The sequence below is a fragment of the Gymnogyps californianus genome, chromosome 2, assembly GCF_018139145.2.
Source record: "Gymnogyps californianus isolate 813 chromosome 2, ASM1813914v2, whole genome shotgun sequence".
Lineage (NCBI taxonomy): Eukaryota > Metazoa > Chordata > Aves > Accipitriformes > Cathartidae > Gymnogyps > Gymnogyps californianus.
The window spans coordinates 94,927,829-94,947,074 of NC_059472.1; the positions used below are offsets into that span (position 1 = coordinate 94,927,829).

Here is a 19,246-nt window from a genome sequence, read left to right on the forward strand (position 1 = left end):
CCTTAAGAATAAGGTAACTTAACAGGGAAGTACTGGAAGGTTTGCTGTGTGTCCGTCTCCAGACTGCATCAAACTTGGATGCCAAATGCTGTCAACTGTTACTACAGCTGCTGTTTATTGCAGTAACCCCTAAGCAAATGGCAATATTTCAAATATTTTTCTTTCAGAATAAAAACGTATAGGTGATACACATTTGAACATCAGAGAAGCAGAAACGCCCAACAGCTGCCCTGGAGTTTAACGCTGTCTGTTGCTAAATGTGCACCATCTCTGCACGACTTCAAGAGGAGCAGGGAACGACACTTCGGACGGAAGGGTTCATTCTTCAGAGATAACTGTATAATGGGACACTTCCCTCTGTCGCTGTCAAAACAGGAAGTGGAGGCTACAAAGCTCTGCTGGAGACAGTGACATGAGCTACATCCGAACAGGCTCAGAGACTGGGAAGTGAGTGGCACAGAAGTGGCTGCTCTCTTCCCTCACCACCTGCGGGATACGTACCTGCCTGGGAAATCTCCCTCACTGACATCAGGGCCTCCTGCGCTTCCTCCCAGCCTCCAAATGTCCCTCCTAAGGCGGCTATAAAATGCCTCCTTGGTGGCCTGAGAGGGATGCAGGACAGCTTGTGCACCAGGCTCTCCTCCCAGGAGCCTGGGTTTTCCCAGCGGGATCCCACACCGCCTCGCAGAAGGAGAAGGGGTGTTGTCACCTCCTCTCTGGAGGTGAGCCCTCCTCTCCCCGTTTAATCAAGCCAGCCCCATTGCTCTAAGCTGAGAAAAGCGGATAAACAAATCAGCAGGACAAGTGTTTCCCTGGACATTGCCTTTCCCAGTCCTTAGGGGATGACACAGACCTCTTTCATGAAGGTAATGGGGTCCAGTATAGCAAAAGGAGCGTGTTGGGTCCATGCTGTCACATGCGCCCTCACTTTCAAATTCTGAGTATCTTAACAAACTGGAAAAAAAAGGGGAGAGTTGCAAAAGCAACTTCCATACTCTTCCCTCCCACCGCCATGATATCTATGCTCAAATCTCCTCAAAGATGCCTTTTTCCCTTCCAAAACAAGCTTTTAAATACCCAGTATTATGGTGTTTCTTGACTGCTGCAGTTAAAACACCCATCTGTAACCTTGCTTGCACATAAGTGAACACTCGGTGTAACCTCCACTTCTGAAAATAACATATTCTGTCTTGAATATTCTCAGCTGTGTCTCTGGGAAACTGAATATGAGCTTATTGCCAGATTCTGATTCTAATAAAGTTAATGGAAATTTTGCCAGTGACTTCAAATGGTCCAGATATTATTCTCAGGGCCAACTCCTATGAAATTATCCCAGTTCAAACCTAGAGCAATTGCACTGATTTCAGCGGGGCTAGCCTGGATTTACTCATCCAACCCGAGCAAGATCCATGAAGTCAGAGATCAGCATATGGAAGAGCTGCTTCTCGCTCAACCTAACTGCCGTTACTGGAGTGCTGGATGGTGGTTTTTTTTCTCTTTCATGAAAGGGCTGAAATCAGAGCTGCAACCTTAGACCTTTACTGTAGGAACAGGTATGTTCTTTTATAGCAGTATAACCTGTTTCACAGTACCCAGACGGAGATTGGTGCTTCATCGATGAGGGCTGGTGGGGGGTACCCATACCTAGCCATTTACCAACGCTCCATGCTCAGTTGTGCAAGGTATTCCAGAAAAAGCTGTGGGATGCTGTAGCCCGTTGAAGTGAACTGTAAGGCTTTTTCAGATTTAGAATAGGTAGCACTCCACCTATTTTCAGGACAAATAACCTACACCCTCTGAGGGCTGGGAGCAGGAGGGGCGGCCGAAATCCTTCTTTTAAAAAGCAACGAGCCAGCAAAGACGCAAGGCTCGGGCGGCCGGCGCCGCTGTTTTGCGGAGCACCGCTCCAGCGCAGCAAACCGGTGACAACCGACGGGGCCGGCGCTTCTTAACCTGCTCCCCTGCCCTCCCCCCTCCCGCCCGCCCCCTCGCCCCCGCGGGGCCGCGCTACCTGCGCCCTCGCCCGCTCCCCGCCCCGGAGGAGCGGCCGCCCGCCCCGCCGAGAGGCGGGCGCGCTGGTGATTTGCCTTCGCTGCCAGCAGCCCCGCTCCGGCCAGCCCGCGGGGACCGGGGCTGCAGCCGCAGGAGCCGCTCGCTCGCTCCCTGGCAGGGGGGAAAAGTTTGCTGCTCTTCTTCTTCCTCCTCCTCCTCCTCCTTCTTCCCCCATACGCAGAGCCCGCGGCCCGGCGCGGCGCCCCCGGGCAGGGGCATGGCGAACTGAGCGGCCGGGCCGGGCCGGGCCGGGGGCGGCCCCGCCGCACCTGAGCGGCGGCGGCGTGGGGGGGCCTGCACCGCGGTGCCCCGCGGGCGGCCATGCGCGGCGGCGGGGGCGAGCGCTGAGCCCCTCTGGCCTGGCTGCCCCCCGCCGGCCCAGGCGATAGCCGCCGCGGGGGGGCAGGGCTGGAGGGCGGCGGGGAGCCCCCGGGGAGAGGGGGAAGCGGGGACCTCGCCTGCCTCCGCCCGGCCGAGCGCCATGCCGCGGCGGCTGGCCTGGCTGTGCTGCTGCTGGGCGCTACTGAGCGGCGCCTGCCGCCCCGCGGAGCCCGCGCTGCCCGCGGAGGGCGGGGAGCCGCCGCCGCCGCCCGTCGCCGCCGCCGCCGCCGCCTCGGGCTTCCCTTACCGGCGGCTGAAGTCGCACGAGAAGCGGGAGATGCAGCGGGAGATCCTCTCGGTGCTGGGGCTGCCCCACCGCCCCCGGCCGCTGCCGCGGGAGCCGCCGGCCCCGCCGCCGGGGCGCCTGACGGCGGCGCCGCGCTTCATGCTGGACCTCTACCACGCCCTGGCCGAGAGCGCGGAGGGCAACGCGGGCGCGGAGCGGGGCGGCCGCCCGCCGCCCCCCGCCCCGCCGCCGCTGCCCAGCTCGCAGGACAGCGCCTTCCTCAACGACGCCGACATGGTCATGAGCTTCGTCAACCTGGGTGAGTGCCGGGGTGCGCGGAGCCCGCCCACCCAGCCAGCCCGCGGGCACCCGCGTCCCGGGGAGGGGGGGGCGGGCGGGCGGGCGGCTGCTCCCCGGGGAGCGCGGCGGGGTCGGGGGCGGCGGTCCGCGGGCGGCTGCCGGACGGGACCCACCTTGGGCTGGCACGGGTTTCGGCCGGGAGGGCAGCTCGCTTCGGCAAAGAAGGGTAAAACCTCCCGTCCCTCTCGGAAACGGTAAAAAAAAAAAAAAAAAGCCTCAGAACGCAGAACCCGAGGGGGACAAAAAAAGAAAAGGATGTGTTATTATCTTTTTTTAATAGTCTTTTTGCCGTCGTTACAATGATAGCGGTCAGAGCCCATCGTTCAGGATTAAACCCGCCCTGCTCTGGTTCCTGGGCAGCAGAGTTGGGGCCACGCTGGAGCGCAAGTTGCATTCACTCCGTGCAAGGTCCAGCAGGGCACTGGAGCAAAGTACATCCCATGCTACTCCACGGTGTCCCCGTCTCCTCTTTTTTTGAGGAGGTCTGAGCTAGTGTGGTGATGAATATGTGAGTCTGTGTAGGATATTCTGGTGATGGAGCCCGGGAACGTGATACAAGTCTGTATCGTGTGGAAATCTGGAAATAAATTCTGTTAGGTGTCAACCTGCTCTTCAAACAAATCATGCTGTCAGGGTGTTACTGATGTGAAGGGCTCCGAGGTGGGCATTTCAGTGGGAAAGCCATTAAGCTTTTTACTTGAAAGAGCCCTGAATACTAGACTGCAATTGTAAGGAAACAGCATAATTAGATTCAGCCTAATGTGGAGAATGAAAATATTTCAGTTGGCAAATTACAGTTCCTTTTTTTAGGGAATTCCTGTGAAGCTCAATTGTCTTAGCCGGTTGGCTGAAAACTGTGTCTTTTCACTAGTGCTGCCAGAGCTGCGTGCCAGAACGATGACACCTGTGAACAGCTTGTCTTGTTTTAAAAAAAATACGAATTGTTGTGCGTTTCCTCATCTACAGCAGTGATATGTCACTGCAGCGGGAAATTCCTCTGGGCTCCCAGCACTGGTAGATGTGTTCAGTAGCTTTGTACCACGGTGTATGTGTTTAGAACAAGAGCTGGGTAATTTTTATACCTGATGAAAATCCCGTAGTAGGTCAGAATTGCCCCCCTTTCGCTGCAAAAAAAAGGTTGTTGAAGGGTTTGTCTAGGTGACTGCAAGTCCTGCAGACACAGCTGAGCTGCCTGGGGCGCTCAGCCCTTGCAGCAGTGCAGAGCCCCGTGGGCTCCATGTACTGCGGATATACCTGTCAGGGTCTCAGCCTTCTCATTTAAAATTAACTTGGGGATGTTTAGGTGGTGCCGCCATCTCAGAGCTCTGATGCTTTTGATTGAGACATCGTGAAATCGTCCGTCAATGAAGCCAGCGTGGTCTGTGTCTAGCTCGAACCCTGAGAAGTAGGAATACTGTACGGGTTTCGAGTCCAAAAGGCAGTTGCTTCTGTGCTTCTCCCCTCCCAGCCTCCCCAAACCTCTCTGTCCTTTGAATACACAGAGCTGCTGCCACTGTCTCTGTTCTTTGCCTTGAGGACTTTCAGGACCTATACTTGGAGCTGCGAATTTCAGAAGCATCATGTTGGCTGTAGCTGTCTGTAAGCAATCGCCATAGCATGTTTTATTTAAAGGATGCGGAGCAAGGTGCTTGCAAGGGGCTGGGCGGTTCCCAGAGGAGCTGTTTTCAGGGAGAAATGTGAGCATGTGGTGTTTTAGAAGGTATTTAGCTGCCTGCTTTATAAAGCACCGGGAGAGCAGTGTTAGACGGTAGACCTGAAAGTATGTGTTTCTTTTGCAAATAAAAAACCCCATTCATATGATTCAAATCAGTTCTGATAATTTGGATCTAGACACTTATGTAACAACAAGGAAAATTATTCATGTAATGTAGTAAAATAGCACGGTTGAAATGCTAGTTATGAGTCTCAGGAAGTATGAATCAACTGCAGAAATTTCTCATCAACTTCCAAGTTCCGAGTCATAAACCATAATGTCATTTAACGTGATTGTTTGTTACCAGAGTGTTGGCAAATCGATGGGCTGAGACCAAACAGCTGTTCGGCTGTTTTCTGTAGCTCCTCTGACATGTCAGGGATTTCTGGGGGTCCTTCACATGTGTATTGACGTTTACTTTTCCACTAAACAATAATTCATGCCAGAAAACTAGAGGAAGCCTAAGGTTATATTGCAATATAGAAACCAAAGGTGTGATGGGAGAAAGCCAGCCTGTGATCTATCAAAGCGGCTTATCAGATGTAGTCTAGAAAATGCAGCAAAAGATGGTGGGATCGCAGCAGAAAGGGAAGACTTCCTGACCTCAAGGACGTTGACTATTCCAATGAAGCGTATGCCAAGCAACCCTGAAAACCCACAGCTGGAGTCTCCTTGTAAGCAGACACTGCCAGAATTATTTTATTCGGGGTTCTCTGCATGTGATCAGATCTATAATAACTTCTGCTTGGTTAAAATCAGCTTCTGAAGAGCGTTGTCTATGTTCAACCTTAAAGACTTCCCTTTCCATTACTGAAGGGGCAGCTACCAAAGAGATGTGAGGGGCCCTTGCCATTCTCTAAGGATCAGGAGCGTACAGTATTACCTGGGTATACCTGGTGCAGGTTGCCCTGAAGACGCGTGCGGCTGCGTGGGTGTGAAGTCAGTGCAGGTGGCTGCGGTGACCTGCCTTCAGGTGCTGATATTGCTTCTGCTGCAGCCCAGAACTGGGTAAACATTTGATGATGCATCTCATTGTGCTGGAAAGCCATCATCTAGGTTAGCTGTGTGGAGAAGTCCTGGTTTGTCGTGAAAGTTTGCAGGTGTGGATGTCCTTTTAAAAGTGCGTTTAATTTTTCCAGCCCAAAAAGAATCAGTAGCTTGTAGTCCCTGCTGATTTTAAATGTGCGGTGCTCCAACCCTTCCTGACCAACATACATACTCCTTCAGTCTGGGGATACAGCAGATGTGTTTTCTGTCTGGGGAAGGCTATGTTTCCATATGTGCTCAGGGTACAAGTCCTCCTTGTCAAGGTCTTGCAAAGCTGAGGGACTTTGGTGAGGTCTCGGATTATTCAGGCAGCGCAGGCTTGTCCCAGGCTCAAAGGTGATGTCCTGGGAGATGGTTTCTTTTTTTAAAAAAAGAAGTGGAAAAAAAGAGGGGCACAGAGGCATGGAGGTTCTCCAGACACAGGGAGCTGCTGTCTTAGAGGGAGGACAAGAAACATCAGTCTTCGAAGTGTAGAGTCTGGGATTTATCTTGCCTGCCTGGTGATGTCTGCACTGTAGTATAGACTTGCAAGGTGTGGGCAATGATTCCCAGAGAGGCTGACTATAGGGGGATTTCGAGTGTCCAGGGTTTCCAGGAGATGCTTAGCACTCTGTTTTATAAAGCACCTGGAGAGCAGTATGAGGGAGTAGAAATAAGTACTTGTTCCAGTTACAAGTAAAAACACACATAAGATATAAACCAGTTCAGATAATTTAGATAATAAATTTAATTTATCAGGTTAGATACCAAAAAATAATTTGACAGAAAATATAATCTACCCTTGGTAAACCTGGTCTCTATTTTGGGAAGATGATCCTAAAAGTGTCTATTTCGGGCATTTTCACTAGGATGAGGCACCCGAAAAGTGCCTGTTTCTTTCCATTTCACACATAGGAAGTCTGGATATCTCACGCAGATGGAAACATCTGCATTTTAGATCTTTCTATTTGGGATTTATCAGACCAAGCAGGGTACCGAACTTCTGTGCCAGGGGAATGGCTGTACAGCAGGGTTGTGGTGCCAGGGAGGCCATTGTGGGCCAACGGGTGTCCTTGTGAAACTGTTCAGCTCTTCTTGTAGGAACATCCTTGATATAAATGTAGCGCTGGCATGTCTTGACACAGCACTATTGGGAAAATAACATCTATTAACGTTTCCTATTTGACTAATGTACCTTCCTCATGGCACCAGATAGGGTTATCTCCTCTTTCTCCTTGCAAAACAACCTGGGGTTGGTATGGAGATCCCTTTTTGAGGCAGTGACGCTGGATTGACAGCTGGACTCAGGCAAGCATCCCTATATTTTGCTGCCGAGACTATTTTAGCGAGAGATGTATCGAGTTCCTCACAACAAACCCCTTCTCCCTCAGTCCAGGGAGATGAGGAGAGAGGGGTCACCGCTCAAACCGAACTGCAGACTAGGGCCGGGAGGTGTGGCAGATCTAAAGTCTCCCTGGTCTCCTCTGGCTCATCAGTGCTGTTGTGAAGGGGAGCTGCTCTCCAGCCCCTGTTTCACCGGCTGATGTCTTCAGAGAGTAGTGTGTGCCATGTGTAGCAGCAGAAACAAGAAGACTTTGCTACTTTAACTGTGGCCAGAATTATTCTCTGTATAATGAAAGGTGCTGTGGAGCAATCCTGTGTCAAAACGGGGAAGAAGCTTTTCTGGTCCTCACCCATGCCCTCCTATCCTGGCATCCACACCAAGGGAAAAAAGCCACGTGCTTCCCACAAGAAAAACCAAGGAATGCAATGACAGTCTTTGCGGGTTTCTGCTATGACCCAAATCTGGGGCTGTTGACAGCTGGATAGCTGTGCAGGAAAAGTCTGAACCTGTCAAATCCTCCAGAGATAAGGACCGTAAAAAGTGTGCTTGTGGGGTGTGGTGCCTGGTTATCCACAGTGTCATGCCTTGGACTCACTGTATCTCTGTACTTTTGGAGACAGGGTTTTCCCTTTTATCATAAGACCCACAGGTCTCTTGGGGGGACTTCAGGCAAAAGGATGAGGGGAAACCCAGCTGTTTGCCAGGCAGGCCTCCAGGCAGCCCTGAAGCTTTTCCACGTGATTCGAGTTGGGACCATGGTGAAAAGCCTCTTTTATCTTCGAATCCCAAACCCCCAGGCAATCCCCATCTTCCCTGCAAGACTTCAAGTATCTGCTGGGGCAAGGGTGCTCCCTTTCAGTGCAAGGGAGCCGCTCGGAGGTCAGTGTAGGGCTCGCTGTACAAATACTCTCTCTCCTCTTGCCTATAAAGCAGCAACTTATGGATGTGATGTCTTCCAAACAGGCTTTTCATCTTTTTGGCAGCCATCGCCTACCAGATTTCCTTCTAGGAATGATCTTGCACAAATCCATGGCAAGCACTAAGGCGCAAGCAATATGCCTTCGCTCCGCATGGCTTTTCACAGGAGGGAAGCGGCACTTCAGCATCCTCGTGTGCATTTCTAAAGCAGGTGAATTTTTTCATCTGAAGGATTTGATCAGCCCACCTGTCTTTTTCCTGGTATCATGCTTGCTGTCAGGGGATATGAAATTAGGCAACCAAGATGTATCAGGGATGTTGCGTGATTATATTGACGGGACCGTACCATTCATACTGTCATCCCATCTGTTTATACTCTGGGCCACATGTTGTAAAGGTCAAGACTTCTACTCACAGGGAATAACTGGAGTGTGTGATGCTGTGGATCTGGCTGTGCTGCCAGCTGGCTGTGTACAGCCTCGTGCTCTCGGCATGCGAGCAGCGTCCTCCACGTGTGTCCAGAGCAGACCAGTGTTAGAAATCATGAAGCTGATGATGAGGAATGAGTTTACTGACTTCTGCCAAGCCTTGTGTACTGGGCTTCGATGCCAAGACAGATCCCAAGTGTTGGAGAGCAGCCTTACGTTTGCTGTTCAACTGATGCAGCTCAAGGTCCTCATTTATGTCATCTCCTTGAAGTAGTCGTTGCTTGCGAGCTGCCTGCTAGCGTGCAACTGCCTGACGACACGAGTAAAGAAAGGGCAAACAGTCTTTTAGAAGTCCTCAGCTCCTCCAGACTCTGAATTTGAGGGACTGCAGTCATCCTTCTGCCTTTGGCCAGGAGCCCTGGAAGATGCGTGGCTCCCAGAGAAGCTGCTGTTCAAAACCTGCACTGTTGAAATGAGTGGAGGGTCACGTTTATGTAAGCAGTTTATCCAGGTCTAAGTGTCATCTGGACTAAGCTACGGAACCAGACTGTGAGGCATTAGCAGGACTATTCTCTGTCTCGTGAAAGCTTTTCAGAGCTTGAAAACTTACACTGTCTTAAATTTGGGTGAAATGTTGAAGTCTTACAACAACAACAACAAGTGATAGTAATTGGAAAAAGTTAGTATTGCCAAAGCAGTCTTGATTGATTCGAGTCAAATTTTGTATGTGTAAATAACTAAAAAGTTGCATTTTGAAATACAAACCCAGGTGTGGGGTTGGTTTGTTTGGATTTTTTGGCAAAAATAAAAGCAGCACTTCCTAGTTCTTTTCCTCAAACAAAGTTGAAACTAAACTGCTTCATATAAAAAGGTTTTCTTTTGGCAATTTTCTTCCAGCTGAACGTGGCTTCATCAGAAAATCACTTGGGCAGCTCTGTTGTTGATGTCTTGTGCTGAGCTCCTGCAGGGACTTCTTGCTGCAGGCTTGCACCTCCACCGAGGAGCTGCGGGTCCTTGACGGGTCTAGCCTGGCGCATAGCAGCAGTGATGCTCTCTCTCATAGTTTTAAATCTAAACTTTTAAGTGGTGTTTGTGACTTAGGAGGAAGGAAGGTGGTGTTTAGACTTCCCATGCCATGGAGGCATGATTCTTTTTAAGTCATCTTGCCTCATTGCTGACTTGTGGGGGGTTAGAGGAAGGTACGAGTTACTTGGGACATAAACAGTCCCATCGTGTGTTTCTGCTGTATCCCAGCAGATGCACAGTAATGCTGTTAAGTACAGTGCACCTACTAATCATTTAGCATTTCCGTTTGACCATTTATATAGTGATGTGAAACAGAGAGCAAACACTGTCGCCTGAATGGAAAAATGGCTCGTGGTTGAGAGATTCCTGTTTGTTTTAGCAGGCATCAGACCCCAGAGCCTGGGAGACTGAGGTGAAGGACCAGAAAGTCTTCTTCCGTGCACCTGCTTCTTGGAGGCTGGTGTTGAGTCACACCTAGGTTCCCTAGGTTCGACCCACCTGGGTTTGATGGGGCAACGGTTTTAAACTGAAAGAGGGTAGGTTTAGATTGGATATAAGGAAGAAATTTTTTACGATGAGAGTGGTGAGACACTGGAACAAGTTGCCCAGAGAAGCTCTGGATGCCCCATCCTTGGAATTGTTCAAAGTCAGGTTGGATGGGGTCTGAGCAACCTCATCTAGTGAACGATGTCCCTGCCCATGGCAGGGGGGTTGAACTGGATGATTTTTGAAGGTCCCTTCCAGCCCAAAGCATCTGTGATTCTGAGTGCGGAGAGAGCGTTTGGGACTGGGATTCTGCAGCTGTGATACGCTGAGGGCGAGGGGACGCGCATGAAAACTGTTCAGCGGGTTGTTTCTTTCCACCTTTTTTCTGGTCGTGGCTGGCAGCGGATGAGGAGTGGTGCCTCCTGCCGCCTCCTGCGAGGCCGCAGCGCTTGCAGCAGGGGTGGCCGGCACCAGCACCCCAAAGAGGCACCTGCTCCCCGGGGAGCCCTGCAGCCCCGTGCTTTGCACCCGGAGCAAGTTCGCAAGGCGGTGGCTTTGGGAAGGGCACGGGGCTGCAGCTGCCGCAGGGCTGTTGCAGGAGAAAAAAAGATTACAGAAACTGAGCCCCTGTGGGATTGCAGGGGTGTTTAATACGTCGTATTGGACTTTGATTCCTAAAACCTACTATGGATCGGGGCCAGTATTTCCTGAACTTGCAGTTACTTAGGCTCCCAGGCTAAAAAGCAGCCTTGCAGGGTTGAGTAGATTTTTTGGGGGTGTGTGTTTTTTTTGTTTGTTTGTTTTTTAAGTTCTTTTTTTGGTGATGGTATGAGATATTTTTTGTTTTGTTGTTAAGGGCACAAAGATTTTGACAGCACTGCCTGCAGCTCTTTTTATTTTACGTTGCAGTGTTCATCATAGCACAATGACAGAATTGAATCAGTGGTAGCAACAGTGGGAATTTTTGGCAAAAAAGGATAATGTAGACAGAGCTGAAGTGTTCTGCTAACTAAAACAGTAGCTGTATTTTCAGAGAGCTAGACATGACTGTTTTGATCCAATGTGGTGTTAATCACAAGAATACATAACTGCTTTCCTATGAACTTTCCCCTTAAAAATATCCAATGATATCACCTGATGTTTTGCACGAACGCTCAGTATAACCAGAATTTAGAACAGCTGGCTCCATATAAACTTGGAATATTCATAGGTCAAATATTAGTGTATAAATAAAAACATTTTGAAAATGAAAACAGAAGCACAGTATTTGAAATATACTCAGTGTGCAGATGTACTTCATGGCTTGAATAGCTTTACAAATTAATCAAGACAGTGTTAACACTTGTTCCGAAGAAGTCAAATTTCCCGATAATAAATGAGAAAGTGTTTTTCAAACAGTATTCCAAAGATGTGTTATTCTGTGTATTTTAACGTCGTTTGCACTATGAGAGATGTATGAATTGGCTATTTGAAGCCCCCTTTTAAAGAAGATGTATTTGATCAACCCAAAATCTTACCGGTGGCAAATGGAGAGCCACAATTGCTTTTATCAAGTGCAGGCTGTAAAATATGCTGTGTTTAAAGCATGCACACAAATGTTCATGGTGTGGTGTACCACTGTATGCAGGCGCAGATGCAGTATTCTTATCTTGTCACTTACTGCATCGTGTTCGCACGGCATATACGGTCAAGGTATTAGACACTCTGTTTGTACAAGGGCTAAGGGGTGACATAATGTCTATTGAAGCACAGGCGTTTAGCTCCACACTAGGCAACAAGGAGCACTTAAAAAATGAGAACAGATTAGAGCTTGTGGGCAGGTTGTGATAGTCGCACCCGTAAGCCAAGAGGTGTTGGGGGGAGGAAAGGGTCTGCAGTTTTGGTGTGAAACAGAGGTGCCTTCTTGCATCCTTGTGTCTCCTGGGCTTTCCAGACCATTTGAGAGAGAAATCCGGGAGAGTAAAGCTGTAAGCAGTCAATCCCAGTCCTCCTACAAGGAATAAAATTGTCCAAATGAGTTGGAAAAAATGTTGAAGTGTAACAAGCACGTACAAGATGCATAAGACTTGTCTGCCTCTGGCTTTGTAAACTCTGTAATAAAAGTTTTTTGGACATGAACACTTACTGCAGTCTAACTTCCATATTTTTCAAACCGCGTTAAAAGTAGCTGGATTAACACTCTGTATTGGGGAATAAAGAAGTGGTTGGAGCTTTAATTCCTCGTGCTGCAGAGGCGCAAGCTCCCTCTGGCTGAATCCAGATGAGCAGAGATCGAAGCGGCAGTCTTTCATTGCCAGATGCTCTGCGGGGAAAAAAGGAGGAAGCCTTTTCTCCGTCACTTACCGTGGGCTTCCCATTCACATTTCTTCTGTTCTTATGCCCACGCTGGCGGCGTGGTCCAGCTCAGCCATGATAAACGCACTTCTTGGTGCGGGAAGAGGCCTTATAAGCTTTTAATATACCTGTGCCTTCGTCATGATGCCAAACCCGGTTCCTCAACACGTTTGCGTGCAAGCAGTGAGAAGCTTCTCCGCGAGCCTTGTCCTGTGTGCACGATTTTGGTGCAAAATAGTAGGAGCATAGTTCTAAAATGTATGCCTGTTATGAAATTGGTATTTGAATATCTACACAAAGGTTTGATCTGCAAGTACAGAATCCAGGTGCTCGGCTTAAACAGTGAAGCTTGGAGAAGAAACCCTTCATTTTAGAAAAGCAGCAGTCTCTCTTGCCCACAAACCATCATCCTGAGACCGCATTTCAAGCATGCAGACCCTTTTGCTTAATTATTGTAACATCAAACGTCTTCGACATGAAAGGGACCAAGCAGTGGCTATGCAAGATAATGACTTGTTTATAAAAATAATTTAAACAGCATATGAAAAGGATAAACATGCATGTCCTGCCAAAATTCACTGTATGTTCTGCAGGCTTTGGTGATTGTGAATCTCTTGGCTTGCCCTTTCAATTTCTTTTTTTTTTAACCCACAAAGAAAAAAAGGCAGAGGGGGAAGGGAGTGAAGAAAAAAGGGAGACGTAAAAAAAGTTCTTGTATTTAAGGAAGTTCCAACTTATTATGCTATGGAAGATAGCTGGAGAGAAAATGCATTTGTTTAACACACTACAATAGAGCTTTTTACTTTGAGATGTCTGTCTTGTCTATTGCATGTGATAGTTTTTACACTTTAATGATTGTAGCAGCTGTCCTGTCCAAAAATGTTCCATTCTGCAGGATGTGTAATGCTCGTTACTTACTAGACAACGTAAGGATACTGCTCTGTCTCTTATTCAGGACCTCAAAACACTTCATAAGCGTTGAAGTCTCACAGCATGCTCTGACGAACATAAATCGCTACTATACTCATTTTCCAAATGGCTAAGCTGAGGCTTGGAGGGCATGACTGGACCGGGGCTGTGGTAAGGTCTCTGAAATCCTTCCTTCCAGTCCTGCGATCTAACGGTGAAACTGCGTGCTGTGTTACCATCCTGGCAGGTCTCCAAGTGGCTCATGGAGTTGGTGGAACAGTAGGGTCTTACTCGGTGAAACCCATCCTTCTTCAGGTTGCAGCATCAGTCAGCTGGAGCCCACAGGTTCTCACTTGGTTTAGACTTTAGTCCTTCCTGCTTGCGAACCTTGCTCATCCGTGTTGCACAATCTGTGCCTTCTGCAACCATGCTCCATTAGGGACATGGCTCCTCAGACGTGCTTACAAACAGCTCAACATTGGTAACACCTCTGATCTCCATGGGTGCTACCTGAACATGAATATCCACCAGATGTCCATTTGTATATGATGTCTACTTTTTGCCCTCAGGGATGGCTTTTGCAAGAAAGCAGCTCTTCCTTTTCAGTCTCTGACCGAACGGCGCAGGAGGCACCTGGGTGCAGTGGGTGGTAGCATGAGCATGTGGGCAGGCTCTGGTTTTATGCATGTGTTGAAGTGCAGCTCTTGTACATGGGCGTAAGCTGGCATCCACGAGGATCTGAATAGGAAAAATGAAAGCGGTCACAGGCCAGCACATTTTTCACTTGAAACTATCGGAGAGCCTAGTAAAGGTTTGGTTGACTTTTGGTAATGTCCATCGTAATGGTAATGTCCATGCTGCAGGGTGGTAATGTCTTTTGGTAATGTCCATGCTGCAGGGAAGCTAATAGTAGGTGTTCTTCTGAGTTAACTGATAGTTTTGTTGAGAAACTCTGAATAAAAATACAGTGTAATGGCTGAAGTCGGTATAATGACTCCTTTATGTTTCAGGAGCTATTGGGATTGGGTCTGCCTGATACTTTTGCTATCGCTAGTCTCAGTAAAAACAATTTTATGGGGTCCCAAAACAGTCTGTTGCTTCTGGCAGCCAGAGAGCTGGCAGCTCCGACTCACTGAGGCTTGAAGAGATAGTTCATTAATTCATGGCACTTTCCAGAATAAACATGGCAAACCTCCTCTGAAATAACAGACGGTAAATCCTCCTTGTCACTCAAGACTGCACATTTGTCTTCAGAAAGGGGCCGTGAAAGAAGCTGTCCATCTCCTAATGAATGAGAAAATAAATAGAAGAAGAATTGTGCATTGTGGCATACTTGACATGGCGAAGCTTCGGGGTTGAATAACAACAAACCTTTCCTCCCGACTTATCCCTATTAAATGCGGACCTAAACCAAGCAATGCCCACCGGGCAGACTATCAGATGGTGTAAACTATCATAGCTTTTCGGCAGGGATCCCCGGTGGGAACAACGGCCTTTTTTATTCCTGCTTTGACTCTTTTTGGGAAGGTAGATTTCAGCACCTCTTGGCTTCAGGTCCTTGGGATGGGACCCTCTGGTTTCTCTGTGCGGCGAGACTTGTGAAGGTTGCTACAAGCTGGGGTTGCTCGGAGCGCACAGATGTTTTGTGCAGCTTGTTATTTTCTGTGTTGGAGGTTATGAGTCAGATTACTGTTACCAAAATGTTTATGTGAAATCATTTCTGAGTCATATATTTGCATCATATACAACCTGTCTGACAATCAAAACATTCAGCGCTCAGCTAATGATCATACTAAGTTTTCCAACACTCTGCTCCAACATAACATAATTACATGGCGCAGTGCAATATATTACTTTGACAGGGTTCTTCATGCATCTTGTGATGTCAGAACATCATCATGGCTATTATTTGAAATTATCAGAGAAATATGGACTTTGTTGCACGAAACAAAGTTAAAAATAGTGAGAGGCAGTCCGTCAGAAACACAGTGCCCTGCAGATGTTCCTGGAAATGGGCTTTTTCTGTCCCCGAGAGAACATATATTTCAAGAAGTTGCATAGTGCTTTTAACCTTGTTCTCTCCAGTAAGGTGCCTGATTAGGGTTTACTGGTGAATTAACGGACAGTTGTGGATATTTGCATGGAGAAATTGTTTGAATACCAGGATTCAGCAGCTGCCCAGGAGGCTGTTTGGTAGTTTCTGTATAATACAGTTTATAAGATGGAACTGAAGTATTTTTAGCAGCGTGGAAGACATAAATAGTCTGTAAACTACAACTTAATGCACGCTGTGTTGTTTATCTGTTGTGTGAGTTCTAGCATAAATAGGGGTCGCTTACAAAAATATTCTGAATAATTAGGTCAAACATTTAAGATTATATTTACCTTCAGGTGTGTGAGAACTAGGCCCGGAGTGTTTGCTGCCATGTCCCAGTGAATTCAGTAACTCCTCTTTAATTGTTTATTCTAGAATGGGATGGGGAAAAACAAATGCTGTGCTAAGGAAACGGTCAAGGAGATGAAAAGTACGTAGGGGCACAGGGCTGCTCTTCTGTTTGTTTTTAAGTAACTGTCCCTGAAAAAGCATATGGATATTGAAATGGAAAACGATTTTAGGGCTGACTTATCTGAATTTGGCTTACAGTCTTTTGGAATTGGCTTTGGGAGCTCGGTTACAAGTGTGAAGGGCACTGGCAGGTCCCTTTAAGTATAAAATATCATTGCATTTCATTGCTTTTACTGAACTGGCAGAGTGCAAAGCGCAGGATGGATTATGATGACATTCTTTACGTTCCTAGTGAAAAAAGTATGGACAATACAGTAGTGGACTTTCCTGGCTACAAGTGTCTGAACTGTGCTTAGTAATTAGGGAGCCCGCATTTGGAGCAATAAAAAGCATCCTCGTGCAGTATTATCGAGCACCGTCTTTGCTTACACACTCTCCTTGGCCAGCGTCAGTGGCAAATACATAATTGGACTATGAGGACCAATATATTGCGAAGTGTAGTGGAAAATGCAAAAAAAAAAAATTTGGTTGGATGAAGTCCATTTGTCCTGTGCTAATTTCTAGCCCTGTAAACAAACACAGCTGCTGAGTGTAGAATCAGTGCTCAGAGTGGTTAAAAACAGTGATGCATTGCTAGTGAGATCACGGCAGAAAAAATATGTAACATATGAGGCTGCAGTAAGGATCAAGACTATCCTCAGCTCTGATTAATTGTTTCTGTTTATATATTTTCATCTATTTATGATGCTGTAGGGTAACTAGAATGTAAAGATGGCTTTTTAATTGCCAGACCATTCAACTGGGACAGTCAGAGTATTAAGTATTGACGAGCCAGTTGTCATGAACTTTTGCAAAAAGGTCTGAATTGGTGACCAAAGGCTTAATGAATGTATATGTACATATTTTATATTTCTCTTTTTCATATCAATATGTCATCGATTTGGTCATCTGGGCTTTGTTGTTATTTGTTTATATATATGAAGGATCCATGCAGGTAGGTTTGCCTGTCATTTCATCTTTATTAACATGTCTTTAGGAGTACTGCAATACTGAACAAGGGATATGAGGCTTCAGACATTACAAACCTTGGGGCCAAGCCTGCTAGGTCATTGGCAAAGCAGCAGCACTTACACTGTAATTTGTCTTGTGGCCCAGTTATATGTTTTGACATCCCTGAACTGACTAATTGCTCTGGGGAAAAAAAGAAGTAAAGAACGGTCTTGGTTACCGTAGTAGAAAAGACAGCTTCCAACCTCTTCTGTCCATCGCATCAATTAGTTAGTGACTGCTGCATGATCATCCCCAGATATAGCAGAGTAGGGCTTCTATGGCCTGCCACAATCCAATTAAGTAATGTGCTTGACGTCGTATTGTGCATCCCCTATCCTAACTGAGCATTAAAGAGATTTCTTTTTCCTCCTTGGCTTTGAGAAAAGAGAAGGCTAAAGGAGCTACATAGTTCAGGTGGACAGTAGTGGAGAGTAGGTGAGACAGAATATTAATCACCATGTATGATTGATCAGAGGAGTTGTTGTTAGGGAATCCTCCAGTGCAACACACTTACACGTACGTTGTGTGTTGAGGATAGCTAAGGTAGCAAGGCCTACGTGCTCCGTGTGAGAGTTCACTTCTGACAAAGCTGTGGTGCTATCTGTGAAGGCTTTTTGCCGGGCGATTTGCCTGGTCCTTGGCCAGCTTGGTTGCACGTGTGTTGCTGGGAGGTTGTGAAGCTGAGACAGACGTTCTGGCTCCTCTGCGGTTTGCTTTGGGCTCTGCAGTTGCAAGGCAGGTCTCCGTGAGCTCCTGGCTCTCTGCTGCTCGTCCTGTCCCAGGGGCCTTCACAAGCTGCCTAGAAGCCCCGAGAGTGGCAGGTTATCTCCTGCTGCAAATCTACACCTGCTTTGTAGTATTAAAATCTTCTATGAGATAGACTTGGTCTTTTGAACAGCTTTGGTTTGACAGTTTTGGACGTTTCGTAGCCATCTGGGGCTTTGAATTGTGCTAGGTGCTTCACTCCGTGCTCTCCCGCGGCACGCGGTGGCGCCACCCTCTTCAGAAGCCTCTTGGGGCTTGAGAAATAATTGGGTGTTCGCATTGCTGCGTACTGGACGGTGCTATCATGAATTTTGTCATGTCTGCGGAACGTGACCGGGGTCCATCAGTGGCCCAGGTTCTGGAAACTCTCCTTGCCGCTGCCCCAGCTCAACTACATGCTGGCATGGAGAGTTTAAATCTCGAACTGTCAGTCTGGCACTTTCCATAAACACTAAATTGACTCAGAGTGGCTAGGTCTAGCGCTATAAAACATACCGTTCAGGTCTTATTGCCAAGAAAAAAAAATTACCTGTAAATAGCAGACTTACAGCATAGGGGCTTATTTCTGTGCTTATGCTTTTTACATTTCCATTTTTGCACCAGCTTGGCAAGAAGTTAACTTAAATGTCAAAACTATTTTTATGTAAATATATGCATTATTGAATCTCTTACTCATAAAGCAAATACTACTTTAAACCCACACAAAACAGCTGAAGCTATATATATTTTCTCACTACTGAATTTGGCTTTTAATAACTTGGAGTGGACTGTCCAAAATAAAGTTAGGAATCAAGGGCGCTTTATTTTCCAGCTAGCAACATATGTATTCTTGGCTTTGGACTGTACCAGTTTGAGATGGAAGAAAACTTGGATTTGTACTACAGATCCTCTCGGCAATTAAAGAGAGAGAGAGATATTGTGGTTAAACAAACACATTATTTCTAAATTAGCAAACTTTTCTAAAATTCTGCAAAGCTACAGAAAAATATGAAGGGCTATTAAGAAACCTTGAAGGCTTTGATATCAAACAGTGGCTTTCTAATGTGTTTCTGCTGCTGAAAGTACAGCCTCGTGCCAGATTCAGAGGCAGCAGTTACCCAGAGAAAGCTGTAGTCTGCAAAGAGTCCCCTAGATTTCACTGATGCTACTTGAGGAGTAAGGACAGCAAAACCTGCTCTTAGCAAGTACAAACAAAACCAAAGCTGAGGTGAGGGATTGTGTACTAAGCCCAGGTCGTAGTGGCCTGGAAGGAGATGCTTGCTCTCCTTCCTGGGATTCATGGCTTGTCTCCACGTCACACGTTTTCTTGCCCTGCCACACTCCTGCCTGCGGGAAGTTACCTGAGGTCGGTATCAGTTCCCAAAGATAAGGTGGGAAAAGTAACTTCAGAAATTCATGCAGAGAAGAGCTTGTTCCTGAATCCGAAGAAGACCTTGCCGGTGCTCTCCCACAGTCTCCTGGTGGGATTCACCTTATTGCTGTCTTATTGCTACCTGCCCCATGCTTGGTGTCAGAGCTGCTGTAGCAGAGTTGTCCATTGGTTTTGCCTTGTCCTCTGCTGCAGGCAGGGCTCCCCCGAGCATGTGGGTGCGTTCAGGCTAACTGGGATGCAAAGAAGCAAGGTAGAGGAAGAGGGGAATCCTCAGTAGAATTGCATGCGATCTGCCAACCCAGATTTCAGTTCAAGGTTCTAAGTCAATTATCCAGCAATTCAAACCGT

At 47.4% G+C, this 19,246-nt stretch overlaps 1 protein-coding gene across 1 annotated transcript in view; it reads left to right on the forward strand.

Annotated features, from left to right (window-relative positions):
- The first annotated feature begins 2,533 nt into the window (after window positions 1-2,533).
- BMP6 (bone morphogenetic protein 6) overlaps window positions 2,534-19,246 on the forward strand; it is a 95,648-nt gene continuing 78,935 nt past the window's right edge. Inside the window, exon 1 of the mRNA XM_050891000.1 lies at window positions 2,534-2,978. Within this exon, the coding sequence (XP_050746957.1) occupies window positions 2,534-2,978 (445 nt within the window). The remainder of the gene's footprint in view (window positions 2,979-19,246) is intronic.